Source organism: Callionymus lyra, chromosome 2 (genome assembly GCF_982586985.1).
Source record: "Callionymus lyra chromosome 2, fCalLyr1.hap1.1, whole genome shotgun sequence".
NCBI classification, from domain to species: domain Eukaryota; kingdom Metazoa; phylum Chordata; class Actinopteri; order Syngnathiformes; family Callionymidae; genus Callionymus; species Callionymus lyra.
In genome coordinates, this window is record NC_141819.1 from 22,256,509 (window position 1) to 22,284,034 (window position 27,526).

General features: G+C 39.3%; 2 protein-coding genes across 2 annotated transcripts in view; both read left to right on the forward strand.

The window, feature by feature from the left end:
• Positions 1-353: 353 nt before the first annotated feature.
• Positions 354-9,723, forward strand: pdk2a (pyruvate dehydrogenase kinase 2a). Its single transcript, XM_087784108.1, has 11 exons — positions 354-534; positions 1,722-1,863; positions 2,278-2,349; positions 3,218-3,402; positions 4,857-4,946; positions 5,026-5,103; positions 5,762-5,838; positions 5,918-6,016; positions 7,536-7,646; positions 8,245-8,358; positions 8,604-9,723. The coding sequence occupies exons 1-11, from the start codon at positions 417-419 to the stop codon at positions 8,745-8,747; spliced, it is 1,230 nt and encodes a 409-aa protein (XP_087640234.1). The 5' UTR covers positions 354-416; the 3' UTR covers positions 8,748-9,723.
• A 1,537-nt stretch (positions 9,724-11,260) lies between these two features.
• Positions 11,261-27,526, forward strand: part of myo1d (myosin 1D) — a 51,644-nt gene continuing 35,378 nt past the window's right edge. Inside the window, exons 1-6 of the mRNA XM_087784122.1 lie at positions 11,261-11,753; positions 25,229-25,437; positions 25,505-25,598; positions 26,725-26,890; positions 26,976-27,029; positions 27,119-27,214. Coding sequence (XP_087640248.1) covers positions 11,659-11,753; positions 25,229-25,437; positions 25,505-25,598; positions 26,725-26,890; positions 26,976-27,029; positions 27,119-27,214 — 714 coding nt within the window. The 5' untranslated portion in view covers positions 11,261-11,658. The remainder of the gene's footprint in view (positions 11,754-25,228; positions 25,438-25,504; positions 25,599-26,724; positions 26,891-26,975; positions 27,030-27,118; positions 27,215-27,526) is intronic.

A 27,526-nucleotide genomic window follows, 5' to 3' on the forward strand; every position in this document is an offset into this window, starting at 1 on the left:
ACAAACTACCCAGAGCTGCTTTAAACTTTTACAGCAGAATAAACTAAATGTAATTTAATAAAGGGATGACAATAGCAGTGCTAGTCGTTCTTTTACATCTCGATTACATGTCATCAACAAGTGGAATAATCCATCTCTGATGGGAAAGTCTGTCCTACGTTACATAACTTCTCCAGTAAACAATGTGAGGTGAACTTGTCCTGGTACATGTGTCAAATCAAGTCCCGCCCCCTGACACTCCCTATTGGCCAGCCCGAGACGTAAATAAACCGTCCTCGTGCTCCTATTGGCTAACAGCAGCCACTCTTCGTGCTGCAGCACGTCTTGTTTTCAACTGCTTCACCAGCAGCTGCTCAGAGTAGCTTCATTGTAGCTTCAGTGCAGTCCTGAGGGCGCTGAGACCCTCAACAGCCACCATGAAGTTCGTCAGGTTTATCATGAAAAACGCCAGTTTAGCGAGTGTCCCGAAGCATATCGAGCATTTCTCTAAATTCTCGCCGTCGCCGCTTTCCATGAAGCAATTCCTGGACTTTGGTGAGTATTGATGTGTGCTGTGACGTCACGAGCTTGCTGTCGTGGACTCTGACCAGTCGAGCTGTGTTTGTTTGACAAACAGTGCGTTGGAAATATGTTTTTTCTGGATTAGAAAAATTATAAAAATGCGTTTGTAACGTGGAGCTTGAGCGCTGGCTGGTGATGCTAAACTGTGCAGCGGATTGCATCATCAGATGTTGACTTCATGCTGACTAACTGACCTGAGGACAGTCGATTTCCCTTTTAAGATCTTTATAATCTACATTTAATCATGTTATATACATGTGCCATATTCGTACTGAATATCATTTCCTGCATATACTGTATATTTTAATCATCCTTCTAAAACCTAGAATTTAAAATCTAGTTTTAAAAATATTTTGGAAATGACTACATTGTTTCTATTCTGGTTCTTTCCAAGTTGTTTTTTTATACTTAACGAATTTGTATTGTTTATATCAGTGTCTCCATGTGTGACATTTTATATAAAACTACATTATTGCCCTCAAAACATGTGTCTCTTCAATGCATCAAGAGTCAACATGTGGCTGTTTAAACATATGTGTACAGTGTACATGTTCACCATACATGTGTTGCTTTGTTGCTCAAAATTCACAATGAACTAGTTAAAGTTAGGGAATTGGAATCCGAGTTGTGTTTAGGGTGAAGCTGTCGTTTAATATAGATTTGTTCATACCATTGGCTTTTGTAATTGGATTAAAGTATTGACCATACAATGTTCAATCTTTACCGGCTTCTATTTGAGTTTAAATCAAGAGAACAAATGTTGAAAAAGGGGAAGTTTTTTGTGGCATATCTCAAGCAATGTTTGGATATTCTGAGCTGTGTTATTGTTCAATCTTTCACTCTATTAGTCTTCGATTGTCTTATGTTGTTTTCTAGCTGCGTCAAATATATGGCAATACAGCATTCCTTATGTGACAAAACAGTACATTGCTAAAACATTGATTTTAAAAGTTTGTCAAAAAACCCCTCATTTGGTTTTAAATGCATCCTGCTTGACCAACGTTGGTTTTCCCCTTTATACTTTATTTTACCTTAAGCACAAGTTTTGAATCCACTTATGTTTATCGTGTATGTTTTCGTCACCCACACATAGCCTTGGGCCTGATCAAATCTGAGGTTAGGTTGTTTTGACATTTATTGACTGTCCTGTTTGTTTTCAGGATCCATAAATGCTTGTGAGAAAACCTCTTTCGTCTTTTTAAGACAAGAGCTTCCAGTGAGACTTTCAAATATAATGAAAGAAATCAACCTACTGCCTCACAAGCTCGTCACAACGCCCTCCGTGAAAACGGTTCAAGGCTGGTGAGTTTCCACCGTCTGTTGTTGTTGTTGTTGTGCATTTGTTCTAAATATATAGTATATATACATATGTTGGTATGTCTGATCCATTCAATATTTGTGTTTATTGCCCATGAGATACAGTCTGTTGTCTTCAGACATTTGGTTCTGAGTTACAAAAACAAACTTTGACCCAATTGAATAAGATCCAACAGCCACAGAGGGAGAGGGAGGGAGAAAGGGGGGGATTCTGTGAACTTTGTCCTACTTTCCGCTCTCTAGTCATGTGACTCCCAACGTTCTTCTTGTTTTCCCTTTATCAGAGTCTGGAAAGCAGCTTGTTTACAATAAGAAGGGCACCTTTAGAGTCTAAATAAACATTTGTATTGTGGCCACAAGAGTTGATGTTTAAATATGGATAATATTGTGTGTTTTTAGGTATATCCAGAGCTTACTGGAGATCCTTCAATTCCTTGACAAGAACCCAGATGACCACAGAGTGCTTGGAGAGTAAGTTCCTGTTTTTACATTTACAAAAAGTTGTTCTCCTGTCCCATGTTTACGAACACTAGGTAATTTTCAAGTCCTTCTGGTTCCTCGTCAGAGTCTATTTCTAAAGCTGACATTGGAAGTACATGTTGTCCTGTCAGAAAGGAAACACCAGGGGTTTCCACTTCAGCGACATCGTCACCGCGTGCATTTAGAAAGTTGTGTCGATGTAAAGATAGTCGAGCCACTCCTATTTGTAGTGAGGAGATGATGATCACAACATGTTCTCTGGACTAGATTTTGTGCTCGTGGCCAAATCTCTTTGTTTTCCCAGAGGCACATGACATGAACCAGGACGAAAACTATATATATATTTATATATGAACCTTAAATATATGTTTTTCCTGTTTCCTGATTCATTTTTTTTCTTCATATATCTTAAAAAAACAATAAATGTAAGTGAGAGATAACTCAAAATCAGAAACTTTCATTGCCAGTTTTGTAAAAAAGAAAATAGGATTTTTTGTCGTGGAATATGATACTTTTCAAATCAATCAAAAAAAAAAATTTTTTTTTTTTATTCCGATCAAAAATTGAAGTTGTATTCACATCGAAAGCTTTATCCAATTACTGATTCTGAAGAAAAATACACAAAAGTGAAATGTTTCATTATTTCTAGCTTCAAACAATAGCATTACTTGGTAATTATTAATTAATTGATTAATCGATTTTTATCAATTAATCACACAGGCCTATCTTGTATATAAATAGAAGAGGGATTAAACCGCGATCCACTCTTAATAGACAACTAGCTTACAACCCTTTCTCTTTGTTCTCATGGTCTCAAGATTAGCATTACCTTATGTGTGATCTTTTGTTGTATCTTTAGGTTTGTAGATTCTTTAGTGACCATCAGGAACCGTCACAACGACGTGGTTCCCACAATGGCTCAGGGAATCCTCGAGTACAAGGAGACCTTCCCGCAGGACACCAGCACCAACCAGAACATCCAGTATTTCCTGGACCGCTTCTACCTGAGCCGCATCTCCATCCGGATGCTCATCAACCAGCACAGTGAGTCACATTTGATAACACATCTCTGACAAAACGGCGAACAAAAGTGGGACAAACTAGAATGTGATGCTTACAAATATTTTTAAAATGTCACATTATGCTAACATGGCCTTTGAATTTTTAGATTGTTTAAAAAGTCATATTTAGCCTTTTCCTGCGTCAGGTTCACGTGTGCAACTTTCTGCAGGGGATGGGATGTTCTTTGCTTCAAAATTCATCTTATTATAAAAATATAGAATATTATTTTAAATTTAATAACTTACAGTTAATTCTAGCTCAACACAAATAATTATTGCAATTGTCTTGTTGATGAATTGTAGTCTCTGGATTTTCTTTTTCCTGTTTGTTCAGCTGCTAAAAAGACTGTCTTATATAAGCAGGTCACATATTGATCGTACTCTTTGGCAACAGCTGAACACCAAAAAAAAACCGATAACGGCCGAGGCAGAACTGGAACATCATTGCTAAAGTCAAAGGGTTTAAAAAGTGCTGCGATTGATTCATTTTATTTTAAAAATGAATGTAATATTTACCATTACTGTGAAGGTGTCATGGTTGACAAAGTGTAAGTAATTTATATTTATAGAGCGCTTTTCCAGACCAGGGTCACAAAGCGCTTAAACAATCAAAACAATACTCAATAAAGTATATACTTAAAAGGTCAAGATAACACCAAGAACAACACAGGAGTTCCAGAAAATCAAGGAAAAGCCTGAACAAATATTATATATGTCTTAAGATGTTTCTTGAAGTAGTCAGTAGATCATCAAACACAGAGAGAGAGGAAGATCGTTCCAAAGCTCAGGAGCAACAGACTGGAAGGATTTCTCTCCTCTGGTCCTGAACCGTGTTCAGGAACCATCAGTAGATTCTGATCCACAGACCTCAGAGCCCGAGCTGGGGTGTAAGGCTGGATCAGATCACTGATGTAAGGAGGAGCCTGACCATGAATAGTTTTCATAGTAAGAACCAGAATTTTAAGTTGAACCTGAAAGAAACTGGCAGCCAGTGAAGAGTTTTAAGGATCAGGAAAATGTGAGTTCTTCTACTAGAGCAGGTCAGCATTCTCGCTGCAGAGATTTGTATCAACTGCAGGCGAAACAGCTCCTTCTTGTTTAGACATGAAAATAAACTGATACAATAGTCCAGACGAGAAGAAACAAACGCATGGATTACAAGCTCCAGATCATGTTGTGACAACATTTTCCTAAGTTAAATGATTTTTCTCAGTTGAAGGGAACAGTTTGTGGTCAGTGAGCAGCTAATTGATTTGCAGAGTCGCAGATCAACACCCGACACGGAAGAAAGTCTCCTGATGAATCACATGTTTCATGACCTGTGGTCGACTGACACCATCACAATTTACACCCTTCTCACTTAGAGCTATTCGTTTGGCTGCTGTAAAAACATGATTTAGTGATTTAATAAACTTTTGGTATTATTTGTGTCTACAGCTCTTATTTTTGATGGTACAACGAACCCAGTTCATCCCAACACAATTGGAAGCATCGACCCTCACTGTGAAGTAGGAGATGTAGTCCAGGGTAAGATATTTGACATATCAAGAAGTAATTGATTTTTTTAGTGGAATCCACTTTGTAATTATTGTGGTTTCCCTGCCAGATGCCTTCCACAGCGCCAAGATGTTGTGCGACCAGTACTATCTCCGCTCCCCAGACCTGATGCTGCTGGAGATGAACCGTGAGTCGCAGAGACTGAACTCTCTCAACATTCATCTGCTACTTTACTCTCCAAAAACACATTCTGTTCCTAGTCATCCTACGAGGAAAAAAACAAGCTCTAAGATGAGGTTATTCAGACTGTTGCACATGTTGAGGGTGGGAGTATTAAATTGTAAAAAAAACAATACAAATTGAACTGTGACTCAAAAGGGTTGAATCAATAATTCATGCTGATGCACCTGTTTATCACTAAAACACTGGATGAATTATAAAGTAGTCTCATGAATCCAGGACCAGGTGTTTATCTTTATCTTTATTCTTTAGCCAAATAATTGAATAAAATATTTATTGTGGTCTTATTCAACAACTGTGATCGGAAAAGACATTCCAAAGATATCCCCTGGAAGGTTCATGCTTAAAGTTACCTTTAAGTCCTGACATGGCAGAGAGCCCAAAGTGCTCAGACGCCATTAGATGCAGCTTCTGTGTGTACACACACACACACACAAACACACACACACACGACACAAGTGTGTAAACCAGATGGACCTGAGGGTCCTCTAATTATAGTCCGGTTCCAGTGTTTGTCTACATCACCCTCTCTCTCTCAGTCTCTCACTCTCCATTCTTTAAACCAGAAAATTAATTCCGGTGTTTGTTTGACATTTTACCGACAGATAAGACGAAGAGTCATCCCATCAGCATCGTCTACGTGCCTTCTCACCTCTATCACATGCTTTTTGAGCTATTTAAGGTGCACAGAAGTTTCAAAGCAAAATTCCTCTGGGAACCTTCATGTCCTAAAGCTTTTTTTTTCTTGTGTTTTCGCTTAGAATGCAATGAGAGCGACGATAGAAACTCACGAGAACAGCGACACACTCCCGCCTGTCCAAGTCATGGTGTCTTTGGGAGGAGAGGACATGTCCATCAAGGTGAGTCCACGCCGCGTCATTGATGCTGTTGCTTAATCCAGCCTGCAGTTGAAACTGTAGTGTCTCCCCGGTTAATCCAGCTGAGCTACAGTTTGATAGGATTAGTGGCTAACGTTGAAAGGTAAACAACAACAACAACAAGAGTTTTGTTATAAAGACTTTATTTAAGTGATGTCGAATTACATGATATTTTGTAATCATTATTATTTTTTTAGTACTTTCTGTATTGACCGTTTCATTTGACAATGTCATGATTCACATTAGAACTCAAGGGCTTCAACCACAGTTTGAGTTGATCTCGCTCACCTAGCTTAAGTTCTGGCTATTATATCACACGAACGGCACTCTGAGAGTGGAGGGGAAGTGGGCGAAGGGGATTGGAATAGATGGATGAAACGCACCTCGTTCACTCACTGCCCAAAATATCAAAGATCAGCCAGACGCTGATGGACTAGTGCTTTATTCCCATTTTAGTTTATTTAACCATATTCAACTTTCTTTTTTCTTTTGTGATCCAATATTTAATAAAATAACATTTCAATAAAAAACTCCATTTTTAACTTTAATAAAAAAATGTATTAAAAAAATTCTACTTTGGTGAAAATGCATAACAATTCTGGTGTATTTCTGGCAGCACATGGATGTGTTTTCATGCACCTGTACAGTGCATTATGGGTAATATACAGCTATGAAGTGAACATGGATGTTAACCAATCCCTCTGGCCTCGAGGGTGTATTCCACAAAGTTTACTTCAGCTGTTCTGAGAAATGCAACACCCTTAAGTGCTTAGTTAGCGCACATTATTTGAATGATACTCAATACTACACAACTCTGTCCTGACGACCTCTCCGGAGGGTTGGTGTCATGTGACCACATGACTTCTTTACAAAAGTTGGTCAAAGACAGTTTTTTCATATAAAATACTGATGTTACTATGACGATAAAACGAATGTATGCCGTATGTGGCAATGGCGCAAGACAAAAGACACAACATTACAGTTCAAGTGTTCGGAAAGTGGAGGCTGCAAGAAATTATATTTTCTTTCTTGCGTATTGTTCCTCGTTTACTTGTCACTTAGTTGTAAAATGCCTGAAACCCCAAATATTAGTCGACACGTGACTTCCTCAGCTGACACTAAATGAGTGACAGAGGCCAACCTAAATTAAGATATTTAATTATTTGATAATGTGATCTGATTAAGTCCGTCTCCACTCGACTTGTGTCATTTCTCGCACTGTACTTGGAAAAACCATCTTCTGTGTACCAAGAGAACAGTGTTTAGCATCATTAACAACCCACACTGTGTACCTTCACCGCTCCTGTCCACACACGACTTGTGCAGCTCAAGCTCTCTGTCGTCTCCTCCTCCTGACCTTGAATTAATGCACTGTAAACAAACCAGAAGCTCTTGGCAGTGACTATTATGTGACCCTCACTGCTGATGACTGTGTTGGCGTGCGTGTGCGTGTGCTCTGCCTCACCGAACATCCACTCAACATCAGTGTTTGTGACCGCAGGTGAGTGACAAGGGCGGCGGAGTTCCCTTCCGCAGGATCGAGAACCTGTTCAGCTACATGTACTCCACCGCTCCAGCTCCTCAGATAGGAGAGTACTCACGCCCTCCTCTGGTGAGTAGTGGTACTTCAGCACATCACAAACTACATCAGGAAGAACTTGTTTTAACATCCATTCTAAATTGTTAGAATCTATAAATATTCTTTCTATTATAGATTTAATTGCATGAAAGAATTTTCTATTACTTTTGTTCAGTTGATAAAGGGTTTCAAATCTCGTTAAAGTAAAATGAGTTACCGTTTTCCAGTTGGAAAAACAGTCATTATACTTGTTTAAAATGTTCAATATGAAATACTGAACAAATATATTGGAGTAAAATATTTTTTAAACTATCATTATTATTAATAACTAATGATCTTTAACTATTAAACATTTAATTTTAGTTAAAAATAGCAAACATTGTTTTTTAACTTAAAACATTGTTGTTGTTTTTTTGTTGTTTTTTTAAGTCAATGTTCCTCAAATATACTCAAAATGTCTTCTTTTACTACTTAAATTTTGTTTTAAAAAGTCAATATTGGTCTTTCTTTCTATGAAACATTTAAATTTAGTTGTAAACGGAATTTCTAAAGCATGTGTATGCACTAGTTAAAGGGGAAAGAATAGAGTTTATTTTCTATAATTTAAAAACGTTCTTCTCGATCCTCCCAGGCTGGCTTTGGCTACGGTCTGCCCATCTCCCGACTTTACGCCAAGTACTTCCAGGGCGACCTGCAGCTGTACTCCATGGAGGGCCACGGTACGGACGCCGTGATCTATCTTAAGGTGAGACAATCATCCATTCATGCTGTTGATCTAAATTACTGTTACTTGTTTATTTATTTTAATTTGTAGAAAATAGTTTTTTAAGTTACGATTTAAAATTTGTCGTGTTTATTATATATATATATATATATATATATATTATATATATTTAAAGGAACATTTAAATTTTTTTTTTTTTTTCATGAAGTCTCATGTCGTAGAGTGTAAAATAGATAATTATTTTCGTGTGTGATTGTGTTGCGCAGGCCTTGTCCACCGACTCCATCGAGAGATTACCGGTCTACAACAAAACCGCTCTGAGAAACTACAAAATGTGTCACGAGGCTGACGACTGGTGCATCCCCAGCAAAGAGCCTCTGGACCTGAGCAGCTACAGAGTGGCCAAGTGAAACCACAGCTCCCTCACGGACCGTAAATCTTCTCAGCGCTGAGAGAAACTGCTCCAGACCACACACTGTTGTGATGAGAACCCAGCATGCAGTGGGTGAACAACAACATACATGAATGTAGAGAGTTTTCGCTTCTATAGTTTAAAGCTTGTCCTCGATATACTGTAGCGGAAATTCATCGAAGCCTTTAGGAACAACTCGGCGTCACCCGGGCCTTAGAGTCTTTCAAATACTTGAACAGATGGGAGCTTTTTTTGCGTACTACTCCATGATTTGAACAAATATGTGTCCGTTTCTTTTTCATCGACATTTTCAGTTGTGTTTTTAACTTGACATAGGAGCTGCAGGACCAGGTCTATATTCACAGAAGTTGATGATTGTTTCTGAGAGCTGTCACTCAAGCACAGGACGAACATACGAACCACACACCGACATGAAGCTAAAGGTCTGGATCATTGTACACGTATTTCAAATAAGAGAAAGATTCTCCTCACTGTGCAACACTAACTATTGATAATCTTCTTTTGAGGCTGGAAGTGTAATAGAAAACATTGTGAAACGTCAGCTTTTAAAAGCGTGTTTCAAGACGTTCTAAAATGAACGAGTAAAATACTTCCGCTTCCAGGCTGTTAAAAGATCACTCCGGAAGTTGATTGACTTTAAAAATGTTAGTGTGTGATATTGTACAGATCTTGTAGCAGGTTACAAACGTTAGACTCTTAACTTTGTGTACATCAACTTAATAGTAACTACAGTTCAACATGTGTATTACCTTGATCAATGGTCCATTTCTGTTTCCAGTGATTAGATGTGGTCCACAGACATGATCATTCATCCTCATTTACTCATGTACTTGTTGTATTGTTATTTTTATCTTTGTCATGCTACTCATGAAGTGTTATTTTATAGCTGCGTTTTCTGCAACTAAGAAAAATATTGTAAATATTGTTGAAATGGTATAAATCCTGTTTAAGAAAACAAATCTCTGTGTGTGTGTTTTTTTTGTTTGTGTGCAAATTTAATTGGCTCAGGGGCCATAATTAATACAGTGGCTGTAGTCAGGGGCCGTATAGCAAAAAGTATAAAATCAAGCTAATAATGCTAAAATTATTATTTTATTTTGGTTGATATAACTTTTACTTATTTTAAATTCTCATTCAAAAGCGCATTTTCCCCCAAATGCTTTTTTTAAGTTTAAGTTTGAGGGCCAATAAATACAAACAAAAATGACAAAAGCAGGGGATAAAAGTCCTAAAACAGAAACACTATAGCCATATTTAGAGACCAGTAGTGAATCATTTAATATAAACGCAAAATAATAATGTCAGTTTTACATGATCCTTGACTTCATGAGGGCCACATCAAAAAAGTCCAAGGTGGCCCCGGAGCTGATCTTTTCCCAGGTCTGTTTTAGGAAAACCCTTAAAATTGCACATTAATGATGGAAGTGTAACTTTGATTTGTTTCAATTTGGATGTCCTATTCCTACATATATATTGCACAAAACATGTTTCTCTTTTCTTTATTTCATTGTTCTTTAACTAATCCTATTTTTGTAGTATAAAATTCGAAAGCTAAGATTACAATAATACAAATAAAAAGCACAATGTTTACCTGGAATGTTTGATTAACCTCTTTTTATAACAATAAAATAATCTGATTATTTTATAGTTTTTGTATCATGAGATGGAGCAGTAACTATACATGGCATCCATTAAGTTATATAATCTAGGAATATGCTTTGCACAACAGTTGTGTCCCACGAGTGTCTTTGTTGTCGCTGCATTATGCAGCAAAAAGTTTCCACTGCACAGAAGAAGACGTTGTTTGGAATTTAATGTATTCTTGTGTTGGGGGGAAAATGTTGAACTCGGAAAGGTCACAGTGACTTGGTATCCTGCATGTCTTGTGTCAACAGAGAGCCTCTTGCATCTAAACAATGCGCTTGAAAACAACCTGGTGGTAAAGAAAACACATTAATATATTGTAAAATGTAATGTGAGTAAATTCATGCTCTTATAAAGCTAAATGAAATGCTTAGATATAAATCTGGATCCTGGCATTTACACTGTTTTATTTACAAGCTTTTCCTAACAGAATTGACATGTTCAGCTTATTTACTGCGCCTGAAAACATTAATATAATACAATTAAAAAAGAATCAGCTATATTGGAAAAAAATAAACAAATAATTTGATTCACTAAAACACATTTAAAACGTTCTACTGTAGTTACATATTTCTACCAGCAGATAGCAACATTTTTAAGTTTTACACAAATACTTTTTTTGGACCAGTAAACGTTATTTATAATGTATTTTGTACAGTTTATAGTTCTGTTAAACCTTTAAGGGAATACTATTATCTAGTTATGTTCAAGCGTTTATACAAAAACGACGATTATTTCATGTATTTTCTCCTTTTAAGGACACTCGGTGCAACATGTAAACACGGTCTTGTCTAGTCCGGTGTCAGCGCAGAAAAATGTCTTTGGAGCACGAAGTTCTTTTTTGGATTTTTTTACGTGTGATTTTTCTTTTTTTTTTAAGCCCATACAGCGCTTACCGTAGATGGGCGTGGTCTGAACTAAACGACGGGATCCTATTGGCTGAGAGTCGACAGGAGCGAGAGAGAGAGAGAGAGAGAGAGAGTCCAGGAAAACAGCGGCGAGGATGAGGGACAAACTTTGAATGATAGGTCGACATTTGCTATCATTTCCACCTTTTGTGTGGAAAACATCCAACGAAGGCGACTTTAAGGATCCTTGCATTAATGTTCTTTTTCAATACGTTAGGTTGACGCGTTGAAGCAGAAGTTACCTGGAGGGAACATGCTCGCTGAAGACTGTTGATCTTCTGTTGGAACTATTTTCTATTTTTTTTTTGTTTTTTTTACTCTTAAACTTGAGCTGAAATGGCAGAACACGAGAGTTTGGAGTTCGGGAAAGCCGATTTTGTGCTTTTGGATAATGTTTCCATGGAAGAGTTCATGGCCAACCTTAAACTCAGGTAAGTTTGTGTTATTCACCTGAGACTAAACCAGGGATTATCTGAATAAACAAAGTGAGCGTTAGATTGATTTGAGAGAACAGTTGTAATGAACGAACACACATGAACCAGACAAGAACAAAAGAGTGTTTCTTCTGTACGTTTATAAAAACCGGTATCACCGTATAAAGTATGCAGACTGAAGACAACACCCACATGTTGAGTTTCCTATCAGCTGTGTGTGTGTGTGTGAGTGTGTCTCAGTGTCAAGCCATGAGTGATGTTGTGTTGTAACACTACTCTTCAAGATGGTCTATGTGTGTGTGTGTGTGTGTGTGTTCAGAGTCAGCCTTCACATCTGCTCTGTACCTGTGCCACCTGTGAGCCTCTTAGAAAACTGATCCGTCCAGGTCTGGACCAGGATCAGCATCAGTCCACACTTGAGGAAGAACAAGGGTCAACACCTGACATCCACCGAGAGCTAGAGATGGTAGAAGATACTGGAAGGTGTACTGTGAACTAACACAGTGGCTCTTTTATAACTGAAATGTGTTCTTGATGAGAAACATGTTTGAACATTCACTGCTTTCAAGTATAATGGAACCAGATCACTGGCCTTTCATTGGAGAACATCAAAGACAATATTGATTCTTTGGGACATGTGGCCCTCATGAGGACAAAGATCATGTGGGAACCAACAATTTTATTGTGGATCTATTTCTATTACTAATGACTTGTCCCTAAGTAGGTGTTGTTGCTTTTGTCTTTTTTGTCAATTCTGTTTTATTGCCCCTCAAAAAGTTATTTTAGTGAATATACTTTTCGTTTCTTTATTTTTGCTTGATGGCCCCTTACCACAGCCACTGTATTTCCTTGACCACTATTGCTTTATGGTGTACTTTAAAGGTACTTTAGGAAATTGTTTTTCCAGTCAGCATCGATCATAAAGGAACAAGAACAAAGTTTCAATAAAATGAAAGTGCAAGATGATACAATCTAAGTTTAAAGATAAAGAACATGGATCAAAGAAAAATAACAAAGACAAAGGATACAAAGAGTAACAAAGAATAGACTCATCTTTTCACACCACTCCTGCCCCCAAACTCAGAATTATATAGTCTAATAGCACGAGGAATGATGAGTCCCTGGTTCTATTAGTGTTGCATCATGGGAGGAGCATTCATGCTCCATCTGCTTCTCTGCTCACTGATAACAGTGTTCAGAGGATGACTGTCATCATCCATGATGGACAGTAGTTTGTTCAATGATCTCCTCTCAGCAACTGTCACCAGTGAGTCTAGTCCATTCCAACCACAGAACCAGCCCTCCTGATCAACCTGATCAACCTGTTGACACTCCTCTTGGACACATTTCCACCCCAACACACGACAGCATAGAACAGGACACTGACCACCACAGACTGGTAGAACATGCAGAGGAGCTTCCTGCAGATGTTAAATGATCGGAGCCTCCTCAGAAAGTACTTCTCTGGACTTTCTTGTATACAGGGTCTGTGTTGCAAGACCAAGTCCAAATACCAATGTTTATAAAGTTTATTGACCAAGTCCAGTTTAAATCAAGCAACTTTTTAGTCGGAATTAACATCCAGTGTAGTGACAAGAATATTTTAAAATTAAATTACATTCACATTAATAATTGCATAACAGTAGAAGGTAAAAATGAATACCAAGGGTAAGAGAAAAGCATTAACATCGACCACAACATAAACTGTATCCAACAAAAAACATAGCTGATCAAAAGAACAATATATATATTTATATATATATATATATATATATATATATATATATATACACACAGTATATTAGAAAATATAGACAAAAACAACGTTGACAAGCAAAGCATCAATTAAAGATGAATAACTGTGATCTGATGATACTAGTTTTGGAGATTTAGGTGACTTGATGTTGGTGAAAAGATTTCAGTAGCACCAGAAGATTCAGAAGCTCTCCAGTCTACTCATTTTCCCGTCTCTTTCCCTCCTGTTTGTTTTCCCTCCAGCCAGACAGCTTTCTCCGGAGATGGCGTGTGCAGATTGTTATTTGTAGAGGGAGTGACCGAGCTTCCTTTTTGCTCCCTTTTTTCCCCCCACCATCCATGGGTGCGCTTTGCAAGTATGTGCGACTAGAGTAGGGTACGTTCAGGTAGATCCACGGGGCATGAGACGTCTAATGATGTGTAATTATCCAAATATGAGTGTAGGTTCAAGACGTCTGCCTTGTGGGATTATTCTAACACATGTGGAGCCTCTGAGGTGAAGTCAGGGCACCGAAAACACCGGCTGCACAATGATTTCTCTAATTCTATGATATTTTGTTCTTTGATTAATGTTCTGCATCACCGTGGTACAAATTCAAGACCCACACGGCTATAGTATAGTAGAAGACTAGTTATTATTAATAAGGATTATAACGCAGCATTTAGCAAGTGACTGTGACATGTTAGGTTAGTATAACTTCAAACCAGTTTGAAAAACTGTTGGTGTTGGCGTTTCCTCTTAAAAATCTAGAAGAAGCCTTTCAGCGTTTACTAAAAACAAAGTTTAATTTGACTAGGAACATTGAGCCGAACCTCCAAACATCCTTCCTTCTCACAGTCGCGTACACGGGGAGAGTCATTTTGGAAAAGATTGCTTGTTTCCCCTGAGTGTGGCCAGACAAAGTTGTTCAGCCTGACATTTACTGTGTTTGACTTGGGGTTGAACTGTGAAACCATTTCCAGAAAAAGAGAGAGAGAGGGAGAGAGAGAAAACCTCCCAGTCTGGAAATAGAACCCACTAGATGCCCCCTTTTTCTGTGGGACTATTTATCTTTGAGCCAAGTTCCCGTCTGGAGAGTTTCTGAACTAATGTTGTCTTAGTTTACAGTGGTTTGAATATCAAATATATCAGGCGAATCTGACTTCAGCTTCAGAGATGATAATGTGTGTGTTCTTATAAAGTTGGACTGAACAAATACAGTAACTGCGGCCATATTTATGGGCAGAGGAACGACTCTGGTTTTATTGGAATCGTCAATTGTGGCTTTTGTTCGGAGAATATTGCTGCTATCATAAGTTAACAAAATTTGTCTCAGTGCCTTTCGGTATAGCAGAAAGCCACTTAGTCACTCCAATTGTGCTGTTGTATCATTTGACCAGTGGACAGAAGAGAAAAAAATAACACAAACACACACACACACACACAAGTGTTTGTAGTTACACGTGTGGGTATTACATTTTTCTTTGACATCACTCCAGATTGAACCTGGTTCATTTAAATATGATTTGAAAATATGTTAATGAGTTTGTGGAAAGGGACAAACAAGTCTGCGATTCATTCTACGTTGATTGGGATGTAACGTGAACAAGTGCTTTTATTTGTGTGTACGTGCAGGTTCATACATCAGAATAATTTGGTATGTGCCCCATTTCCTGGATTTGAGTGCAGCAGGAGAAAGATGGATTGTTCTCTCCGGGTTGGGCTTAAGCCCTTGCCTCAAGTGGAGAAGTTCAAGTATCTTGGGGTCTTGTTCTCACGTGAGGGTGTTCGGAGATTGGAGATTGGTTGGCAACTTGGTACAGCAGGGGCGGTATTGCATTCGCTCTACTGCACTGTTGTGTAAGAGAGAGCTGAGCCAAAAGGCAAAGCTCTCTATTTACCGATCAATCTTTGTCCACACCCTCACCTACAGTCATGATGGGGAGAACGAGATCTCAGATACAAGTGGCTGAAATGAGTTTCCTTCGACGGGTGGCGGGCGTCTCCCTTAGAGATGGGGTGAGAAGTTCTGTCACTCGGGAGAGACTCGGGGTGGTTCAAATCAGGTGGTTCGGGCATCTCTTGAGGATTCCCCCTGGACGCCTCCCCTGCAGGTGTTCAAGGAGTGTCCAGCTGGGAGGAGACCAAGGGGTCGACCCAGGACCAGGTCAAGAGATTATATCTCTTCACTGGCATGGGAGTGTCTCGGGATCCCTCAGTCAGAGCTGGCAGATGTTGGGAAAAGGGTGTTTGGCCCTCCCTGTTGAAGCTGCTGCCCCGCAACCCAGCGACGTATAAGTTGATGACGATGGATGGATGGATGGATGGAGTGTCTGATCGTATTTGGTAGAAAATCTACAAACTTCTTTATACCTGAGGCCCCAGGTGTTTTTCAATAGTTTTAATGTTAATGGAAACGCCAATTTTTATTTGCATTATATAGGATGTAAAAGTTTTTAGGTTTGTATTATCCTATATTATCATCATTAATTTGCTACCACAAACAAAAATCTTCCCTCAGAGGTTCAATCTTCTAAATAAACAGCGTCTTGTTGTCACGAATTGGCTCAATACTTGACGAATCAAACATCAAATAGATTTTTAGTCCAGAATGGCACCAGCTGCACATCACTGCTGACCTACTTCTCTTAGCAGGAGGAGCAGCCCTTCCTAAATAATGATAGTCTGATGAAGAAGTCCATTTAAAGTTGTGGGTTGTGCTCTTCAAGGTTAAAAAAAGAAAACCGCCCTGGGTGGACCGAGACTAACTTTAGGAGAAAACTATCTGAAACTGAAGGGCTGGGCTTGAAACTTCCTGTTCCATCTGAATGATTTAGTAAAAATTTGTTGTAGTGACTACACAAACGTCTTGTTAGGTATTATGATAAAGCAGTAGTTAACGTGACAGCCAGACCTGCCCTGAGTGAACTGACCTCTGACCTCGCTCTTGTCTTTAGTGGGCCCATAGGAGGAAGCCTCCAATATTCGGGAGCAGGACAACAGAGGAGGGAAGCTGGTATTTCCGCTGCCTTCACTCCTCAGATTTCATTGTTTCCTGTAGCTCTTCTATGCAGGATTGTTGGTCAAATGTGTCGGACACATGATCAGATCTGTTCGTCAGAGACCATACAAACTTGGTACCACATTGGAACGGCACTGGTTCTAACATAAACTGTAGTAAGTTGTGCAAAGGCTATGACTATATGATAGCCATGCCCAAGCACATTACTTCAATCATATTCAATAATATATCCAATTTGCTAGGTTGGGATCATGTTTACATGACTGTCTCCTGGTGAGCGATCTGGTTTTAAAAAGAATGCTTAGTTGAAGGTTCCTAGCACTGGTAAAACTGAAACCAACGTAGTATCTGTAAGATATGAAGCTAGTTTTCCCATAACCAAACCCTTACTTACACATATCATTTATAATACTTACTGAAATTATGTACCTTTACAACAAGAGACACATTCTCTACATAATCTAGCCCAACTTAAACTTTTGGTTGCGTGACTGAGAAACAATAGTTCGGACCATACAAGAACAAAATGGACATCAATAGGTAGCTTGTAGCCCTTTGAGACACTTGAGAACTATTCTGCTGAGATACTATCAATGATGGATGAACGCCTGTCACTGGCCCGACAAACATTACCATCCAACATTGTTTCTAGAGCTTGCTAAACGTTATTTCAAATGTGTTGAAAAAACATCCAATTACATGACAATTGGTATCGTTGATACAGTGACTTTGCTTTTGAGTACTTGATCGCCCCCTGACTTCCACAAAGACCTCTGTTGCAACAATGAAATGATAAAGGAAGGTGTGGTAGCAAAGAGGACACTGTCCTTTTTTCTTCTTCTGAATAAACAAAGGGAGCTTCTTTATGATCCGAGCGTTCAAAGGTCACACTTTGTACTATGAGCCTCTCTTATCGGTTATAGCTTGAGTGATGCAAGATGTTCGATCGTCCAAAATTGTCACATATTCCACAAATGCTCGTCAAGACTGTTCTTATATACTCACTTTCTATGAATGACTAAAAACCCAACTCTCAATTCAGGAGGTTAAAATTAAGACCATTCTCTGAAAATCTTTTCTCCAAACCTGCAAATTAACTTCTTTTCCTGCCAGTGCTGGTCCATAACTACAGTATTTATAGATGAACTCTGAGATAGATGGTTTGTTTCCTCCCACGTCTGCCAGGACCAGCAGGGACGGAGGTGCCAATGGCAATCATCAGCCAGATGCTGAAGTTGTTCTCTTCCTTCTCTGTCTCGACCAAGGTTATTTTACCCTAATATCTGTGAAAGAAGAGTCCATTCATACATGGCAGACGAATCAGGGAGAAAGGCCTCCTCTAGTGTGATCCAGCAGTGAAAAGTCCAGTCTCACCGCAGGAATTTCCATTCAACCGCCTGTAATCTGAAACACATTACGTTCCTACATAAACAGACACTCTCCTCGTGGAGCTTTATTTGCAACTTAAATAATTTTACCAGCTCTAGAACCTTTTTTTTTTGCAACTCAAATGGCATTAGCTGCTCTAGAAACGCTCTATTTGGGGACTGATGGACTAGACATGAAAGCTGGGTTGAGAGAGTTGTTCCATCTCTCCCCTTTAGCTGACTTGTAAAACCATTGTGTTTTATTGTGTCTTACAAATAACCTTTACTTTTCCTTTACTTACTATCAAAAGATGCCATCAAAAGGGGTCAAGGTTCAATGCTAGAAAGTTTTCCAGAGAAGGGTCCAGAACCAATATACAGTTGAAAATCTAAAGATAAACTCTTGTTAATTCAGAAAATTAATTAAAACCTTTGGATTTAACTGTTGCATTCCCCTATGAGACCTACAAAGTGACCATTGAAAGTGCTCGTTTTCAGTGGTTCGTTAACATTAGACAAAGACATTATTTCATCAGCCATGTATAAGTTTATGAAAGGTCTGGTACGGCCTGCAAGCCTTGAGTTTCATGCCTCAGACATTTTTCATTTTTATTTTTTATAAAAATATTTTCTGTTATCCTTGTGATATCTGAAATCGTATTAAGTATTCAATATTTTCAGTACCTAATCCAAGGTATTGACTGCTGTTGCTCAGGTGGTTAATGCTCACATGCTCACTGTTGGCAGTGGTAACATATTACATTTTTCAACTACAATCACACTTAATTTTATTTTATTTTCATACATATTAGCCATAGGAGAGCAGTTAAGGAGGACACAGTTGTGTTATCAGTTTTATCTTGACCTTTAAAGTATATACTTTATTCAATATTGTTTTGATTGTTTAAGCGCTTTGTGACCCTGGTCTGGAAAAGCACTATACAAATAAAAATGACTTACTTACAAAAGCTGTGCAAATGTTAACTTCCTGACCTAATTCTTTAAAATTAGAAAAATAAGTAAAAAAATATTGCATTAAGATGTTGTAGTAACTTGCCCAAAACTGCTAGTGAACACCCCACATGTGCTGCAGTATGGCAGCATGGAGAAATAACACGGTATTTGGCAAACGCAAAGCCATTAAAATCATTTAAATTCTAAATCAAGCATAAGTACCTCTGTGTAAGTCCAATCATTTTTGGAAGTTTCATTAAAATCACTGTCATCAATATTCTCCTTGGAACATTCTGTTTAACTTATATTAAACTTAAGCGTCGTCATGGGTCACTATGTCAACTTGAATCAAACTCTGCAACGACCACAACTGTCAATCTTCAGTTTCAGGCCTCATACAATGATTAATGGGGCAGATTTGGTTTTAAAACGGTGTTATTGTAGCAAAACTTGCTCAACCTTTTTGACAAAATATGATCTATGTAATCTTTAAGTTCTAAGAGATCTCAGCCGCTCCTGTGGTCTTGTCTCGCTAAAACCTCTGGTTTGTTGTCTCATTAACGCCGGCTGACTCATTATTTAACAAGCAGCTGCATCCTCTGTCTGCGACACCAGCCTCACACACAACATCCCGGAACGCTATTGTCCTCCCGATCATCTGAGCCCGGACCGCTGACTCCGAACCTGTGTGTTTTAGGAAACAAAAAGCCAGTGAGTCAGTCGGTCGTCCGTCAACACCTTATTCTCCCAGTTAGTGTTTCTGTGGCCGCGGTGATGTCATTCCTCACATCCTCAGCGTTGAATTGTTTGCTTGTCCACCTGTCGCTGGAGTCGGTCGGTGTTCACTTTCACACGCTGCACACGACTCGACTGATCCGCTCGTAAAATTGTCTTACTTCTGCTACAAGATCTCGCATTGTTCTCCCCAGAAACGCACAACTTGCTTTTATCTCAAGAAAAATCTGTTCATGCGCACAATCTCTAACACCAAGTACGTTGTTGTTTGTTCCCCCGTACACGCCCGAATATATGATCCCGCACCTGAGGCCCAGCGAAGAGAAGTTCCCCCTGAGGAAAAGACATGAATGCAGGAACAGAAAATCACCACGCCTCTCACACACAAACACACACACACACACACACACAGGCTGCCTATTATGATGCTGTTACCGTAACACACGGCTTCATTTTCTGTAACTCAATAACGTAAGCCGAGGAAATGAAGAGGGAGGACGAATCTGGCTGATGAAAAATCCTGCATTTGTGGCAACCACAAAAATTGACCAAACCCACCAGAGCCAGACGTGACTCAGAACTCTATTTCAGGAATGCGTGATTATTATTAGCACCATGAAGGGAGCAAGGGAAGGGAAAGCAGCAAAAAATATGAGATATTCCAGCTGCACTTTTAATCAGGAGTCACAGATCATTTGGATAAAGTGGATGTTTGGTTTAAGACGGTAATTGCTGCCATTAAATGATGTCATCCACTTCGCCATTGGTCCACATGGCTTCACTTGCATGATAAAGCAGCAGACTCGCTGCAGGGTTGTTGACCTTTCTTATCTTCAGCAGCAAAGGTTCTGGCGTGCTGATATATGCTTTAATAAAGTAGGTGTGGGTCTATATTGATGCGTCCTTTATACTGACGTAGACATGTGATCAGATTCACTTGTTTAAAGACGAGCAGGTGCAGCTCCCTATTCTCATGTGTCAATAGGCCAACGATTTGTTGTGATTGTAAAGAACAGATATGAAGTCATGTTTTATTAACGCGTGTAGCGCCGGTTTGTGAGTCGTGTTCTGCAATAAGCAGCTTTACAAAGTAGGGGGAAATCCCATAATACACGGCCCAGATGTTGAACAGCTGCGTGCTGCTCTAACCTTGTAAGTTAAATAGAAATGCCGTATAAAAAGGATGCGTTTGAGAAGCACCTGACTCTACGAATGAAAACAAGACTTTCAAGGGCTGAATAAACTACGGCTTCCTCCGTTGTTAGTGAGAGTCAGTTCTCAACCACAAATTCCACTCTCCAGTCTGGTTAATGATTCATAGACACACCTGATAAAAACATGTGTGTGGAACCAAAAGTATGCACGTAAGAATGCGAAGATTGTTCTCTGCTCAGTCATTTCATAGTTTGAATAAACACCTACAACACTGCTGTGATCCAGTCTTGCTTGTATTCACTTTGACGTCTGGTCAATATGACGTTTGAAATGTGGTTTATAGACAAAAAAAAGTGTTTTTCTGCCGAATATTTGTTTCTTTTTAACAAATGGTACCAAAACAAATGCAATGTTCATAACAACCAGATCAACAGTAAAAGTAAAAGAACGAGTCAAGCGACATGAAGAGAGTGTAGTCATCTGATGACGTTGTTCGTTGTTACTTGTTACTACCATGACTGAGATATGCTGCATCTTCCACAAACCACTTGGAAAACCGCCCTACTTTCTGGGTCTTCTCTCTTGTCTTCTGATGTGTTGCTGGTTTATTCATACTTTGTTATACTAATGAAATGCGCAGAGAAAATGCAAAACCTAACCATTATACCATTGTGTTCCCTCTTTATCCTCATAATGATCTGTATATACTGTACATAAGAGAGAGAAGCTTAATTCTATCAGACGACCAGTTTCAACACTATTCCAAGCAGACATCTGTGCTCAACAACGAGACACCTGGTGAACACGTAAAACAGATGGTCTATAGCCCTTCTGTTCTGTGCAGACTGAAGCATATACTGTACCTTCAGGACTTCTGTACCAGGATTGCATATGTTTTATATTGTTTGATTTGCTGCTGTGTTGTTGTCATAAATTAATAAAATCGAATTCATATCAAAGAGAATGACATTGCAATGCCCTCGAATCCTTAAATATTTATCTAAAAAAAATGGCTAGAAATCGTTTACTCAGATGATTTCATCTTATTTTCCGAGTTACGCAACTGGAACGCCCAAACCGTGTTGTGTCATTCATATCTAAGTTCCTTCTTTCAAGTTGCTTGGAACTCCACATTTATCTGTCTGTTAGGTTTGAACTGTTGATAAACTATCACGTTGCCAGTCGCGACCCTGACCCCTGACATGCTTCTGATGGCAGGATTACATAAGAGACCTAACAACATTATTCAAAGAGCATTCATTCATGAGCCTACATGAATAAAAAGCACAATCAACACCTGCCAAAGAAAGTCGCTGCCAAATATTATGTGACTAGAGAAGGAATTCTCAGATCCGTTGTTCAAAGAGGACGGTTGCTCTTTAAGGTTGATGGTACCATGACATATGCTCAAAACAATGTTGATGTGTGGTGCCAGGGAGTGTTTGAATGACCATCTTAGAGGTGCACGATAATGTGTTGAATCAATGGTGAATCCTCACAAATTACAGGACGAGGTCTGTTAAACATTTGAAGTGAGCTGCTGTGTAGTTAAAATGTCTTGTTGCCTTTGTCTAAGGCCTGCTTTCATGTGTCGGCAAAGTAACATAAACAAGAAAATGAAGGAAAATATATATTAAAAAACAAAAAAATACAAATACTTACAATTCTAAACGATTAACTTGTGTATTAGCAATCATATCTGCTTTCTGGCCGCTGGTCAGTAAACCTCATGTGGAGCAGCCCTCGGGGATAAATCCTGGAACCAACTGTTTTGATTGGAAACAAGAGAAAGTAAAGAACTCGGCGATAAAACTGGAACACACACAGATTATCCTCCTACGTGACCCTGAAGTTCTACCACATGGAGAAGGCGACACGTGCCGTTTCTGATCTGATGTGATGGAGGACTGTCAGCGTCTGCCGTGAACACTCGATCACCGTTTATCTATTTATAATGGCAGCTTTTATATTTAATAACGGTGTCGGTATCTTTAATGTCAGCCGGATTGAACAGTAAAACATGCATCAGTATAAATGTGTGCACCATTGTAACTATCTTTCACATGTGGACATTGATGTTTGCCTGCACAGTTCTTGACTTCACAAGCCTTAATCCAAATCTGATGCTCTGTTAGATCTCATGTAATGATTTCTGATCCATGAGGCCACACAGACTGCTTCCCGGTATTGGTTTGTCATGAGCCTACACTGGATCTCTACAGTGGCACTGAACACTGCAGATTCTACTGGCAAATAAGAAACCTACTCAATCATGGACACTTAATCTTAAAGGGTCTGGTTTGGAGTGTTTTTTCTTTTCTTACTAGATCTGCTGACCTGCCAAAACCATACTAATGTTATGCTTTGTCACTGAGTAGTTTGGGGTGTCTTCTATGAGGTGTGTTACACACCAAGATGAATTCTGTTTTGGAGGGAAAATGTAGCTCCCACAAGCTGAAGGAACAGGAACACGCATTAAAACGAGACCTTCACCTGAATCTCCTAAAGGTCTCATTGAGTGGGGTTTGGGTTGGAAACGCTGTCTTCTGCATTCTTTCTCATTATATTTTTGCTTACCACTGCATTCTTCTCAGAAGTTGCTCCTCTGTTTGGATGAGGGGAGCGGTTGTTTGGTGGGAAAACACTATAAAGAATAGAACATTAAAAAAAAAGTTCCACCCAGTGGAGATGAGAGGCTGGAGTGGAGGTTGAACCGACTCGTGTATGGATGGTGTCGCTGTGACGTCTTTTGAGTTGTTTGGAAAAGTAGTTTGTGAGGTTTTATTGTGTTGTGCCGTCGGGCTGCACTGTGGTGAGTCTGAGATTGAGGTTTTGACGTGGCAAGTTTCTAACTTGGAAGACTTCCCAGGTTTGTTCAGACCCACTAGAAGGCGGACACAGGACAAGGTGACTCTGTGTTCTCTCCACTCTTGGTTCCCAAAACATTTTCTGGATCTCTCAGTCGAAGCTGAGGTCATAGTAAAGTGAATGAATGAATAACTTACAGTGAGTTCTTCAGTCTTACTAGGGAGGAATCATTGCTCACTGTTGCCCGTAACCCCTCTATCTTTCAATCAGATCTGTCTGTTTCATTTCCTGGAGTCGGCTCGAGGTTTGGACCGACATCAGAGAACTTCTGATTCATTCAGGTTGAAAAGCAACCGCTGATAATAATCATCATGATTCACTGATTTGGTAAGACTGGTCGTCCAAGAGCGTAACCAGAGCTGGACATTAACATGATCCCTGGAGAACCAACGTGGTGCTTAATCTGCAGTTAAACTATTGCCACACATCAACTAATAGCAAATTCTCAACTGTCATGCTACTATAAATAGATATTCCGGGACATTGTCCTGACATTGGATTTTGCTAATCCCTGTGTTTTTCAAATGAGAGTAGAACAGATGGAGCTCAGACCTCCGCTGACACACTTCTGCTGAATAACCAGCCTCTCTTCTGTTCTGTGGACCATGTCTTTAGGTTTTTAGGAGACTTTTGTATTTTTATATTTGAGGAGGCATGTGTTGGACGAGTGAATGAGGGTACTGGACCTCTTCACTGGGTTTGACCTGCTATTGTCTTGCACTCGTCTGAATACTTTCTCAACCTTTATGTTCATGGTAGAATTTTAAGGTGTCATAGGTGTTGAGGGTTTTTCCTGATTTATTGTGTAAAAAGTTATGTTGTCGCATACGACAGGTGCACTTGTTTACAAAACAAGATAAAAGTCTCTTGTGTCAGTTTTTGTTTCATATTCCTGGCAAGTTAAAAAAAAAAAAAAGTCTCTCAGTACTTTGTATAAAAGAACTGTCTCTGACACACTGATGGAAAGAGCCTTAATAAATGAAAAGCTAAATAGTTGTGACTCATTAATGTTGTAAATTTAACAATCGCTATTAATAATGTGAAGTTCAGAGTTACTTCAATAAAAGCTTAAACTCACATTCTGTGCTCTACATGTGAAGTCAACTTAAAAGTCATCGAGAATCAAGGAACAAAAATATCAACGTGGCCAGAACAGAGATCAAGTCTGGAACTTTTAACCAAATTCTCTTAAAACGGATTTATCTCCTTCAGAAGTGTTTCGTTTATAGTTCCTCTTTCTTTGAATCTTGAGAACTGAAAAAATGGCTGATATTAGCTTCTTAGCTTGAGTCTTACAACCTCCTGGCTCCAACCACTGGCCACTGTCCTGCAGAAATGTATATTCCAAGTGTGATAACAGACCCTGTTGGTGAGTTTCTCCACGTTTGGTTGGAGACAAAGACTCTTGTTTGACGCGAGAACAATGGAGCAGGCTCACGACAGCCTCTTCACAGAGGCCAAGGAGTCACAAAGGAGCTTTATTTCGAGCTGGAACAGGAAAACATGGCTTCATGACCCAATACAGGGATGCATGACTCAGGACGCTCACACTGCAGACTCATTTGAGCTGAAAACAATGCATTTGCTAAATTGATTTGCGTGTTATTTCTCACCTACTGATGTTCTCTGTTTTCAGGTTTGAGAAGGGAAAGATCTACTCGTACATCGGTGAGGTCGTGGTCTCCGTGAACCCATACCGTGCCATGAACATCTACAGCCGCGACGTCATCGAGCAATACAAAGGTCGCGAGCTCTACGAGAGGCCGCCGCATCTCTTCGCCATCGCAGACGCCGCTTACAAAGCCATGAAAAGACGGAATAAAGACACGTGCATCGTCATCTCAGGTGAGATTTAAAACACGTGTTATTTCACATCAACAGCCTTATTACTTTGTCTCTTCTTGTGATTCAGGGGAAAGTGGAGCTGGAAAGACGGAGGCCAGCAAGTACATCATGCAATACATCGCCGCCATCACCAACCCTAACCAAAGAGCTGAGGTGGAGAGGTGAGAGGTCGTCATTCTGTTGACATTAAAGAGGATGTAGATTAATCATCTTAGATATATATCTTATAATACGCTATAGTACTAAATTCCGATTTTGAAATGACAAGATTGAAAACCAAATGTGTTACTATCACTTGTCTGTGTGTCGGGAGTCTAAAAATAGTTGCACTTTGGTCTTCAACTGAGCACCTTGGCGTGGTCACATGACAACGAAGTGGCCTCATATTGTTTTATTGCAGCGTGTTGATGGCGAGCGAACTCGAACTCAAACACGAACAAGGAAGCAGGTTAGAGTGTGAACCAGCAAGAATAACACCAAGCTAACCAACAAAATGTTAACACGTTCATCTTGTTAGCTGATGGATAATACAGTAGAGAGGGTGTTAAACCAATTCCAACCAGTCAAGTCGTTTAATGTGGTCCGAAAGACCTTTAAACACTTTTTAAGTTCAACTAGAAACTCAATTACCTTCCATCCATGTTGATACCATGTCGTACAAAAGTTACGTTTTTTTCAAAAAGGGTAGTGTCTTGAGTCAGAGTTAAAATAGTTGTTTAAGTTATTTATGTCACAAACTATGTATTATGTTAGTATGAGATAGAATATTCAAGATGGTTTGTCTCAATCAAAGAAGGATGAGTCACTGGAGCAGATTTGATGACCTAGAGCCGCCTGTGGAACTGGAACTTCAAAATGATGTCACACTTGCAGGAAGTGTCAGTTGCTCGGTGTCATGTTTGGAAGCCACTTTACAATTAGAGAGAAGATCTTGTACAACGCTGTCAGTATTTTCATCGTTTATCACGTCCGAGCTAACGTTCTTGGATTCCTTCATTCCATGTTTGTTTTGATCTTGTTTTTTATTTATTTCACGATATGAGCTTTTATTTTTATTTTTCACATTCTTAAAATTGTGGTGCAAAACTTAAGGACACTCTGGAAAGTAGCTCCCAGTATTCATCTTGCTTTTTGAATTCATATCCATTACTTAACTATTGAGTTTTAACATTGGCTGCTTGATTCAAAGTAGGTTTCATTTCTCATCCCATTTGTTTTCTTTGTGTCATCTGCGTGATCTCGTTTGTGTTTGGCTGTGAATAAATGTTGACTTTGGTTTGGTGACAGAGTGAAAAACATGCTGCTCAAGTCCAACTGTGTCCTGGAAGCCTTCGGGAACGCCAAGACCAACCGGAACGATAACTCCAGCCGCTTTGGCAAATACATGGACATCAACTTTGACTTCAAGGGAGACCCCATCGGAGGACACATCAACAACTACCTGCTGGAGAAGGTTGACCACAGTTTCAAACACCAGCACTTACAACGACAAGAGACACTGGAATGAACATTTGTGCAACTTTCTCTTCCTACTACAGTCCCGAGTGATTTTCCAGCAGGAAGGAGAGAGAAGTTTTCATTCCTTCTACCAGGTAGTTTGCTATGAAACCTGTTCCACGTTACTGCACTTTTAATAAGAAACTAAATCACAATCATGGATGAACTTCTTCCATGTGTTCAGCTGCTGAGAGGAGCTCCAGATTCTCTGCTCCGATCTCTTCACGTCCAAAAAGACCCCACAGCTTTCAGCTACATCAAAGTCGGAGGTCAGGTCAAGGTGAGCCCTCTTCCTGGAATCATCTGACGTCATTAGTAACAAATGAACTTAAAGAAGGTACCTCTTCGATAAATGAAGATGATTTCTGACTATGCACAGCGACCTCTAGTGGCGTTGTTTGAGAGACGACTTGTATTTGGTACAGTCTGTAATTGCATTTTTCTAGAAGGCCAAATCTGAATCAAAAAAATGTTTAAATGGATCACACTTTAATAAGTAAATGCCGGCTTTATAATAAATACAGATTAAAGAATTTAAATTGTAACTTTTGTGTCAATATATGCCTGACTGTTTTCTTAGACACCGTATAGA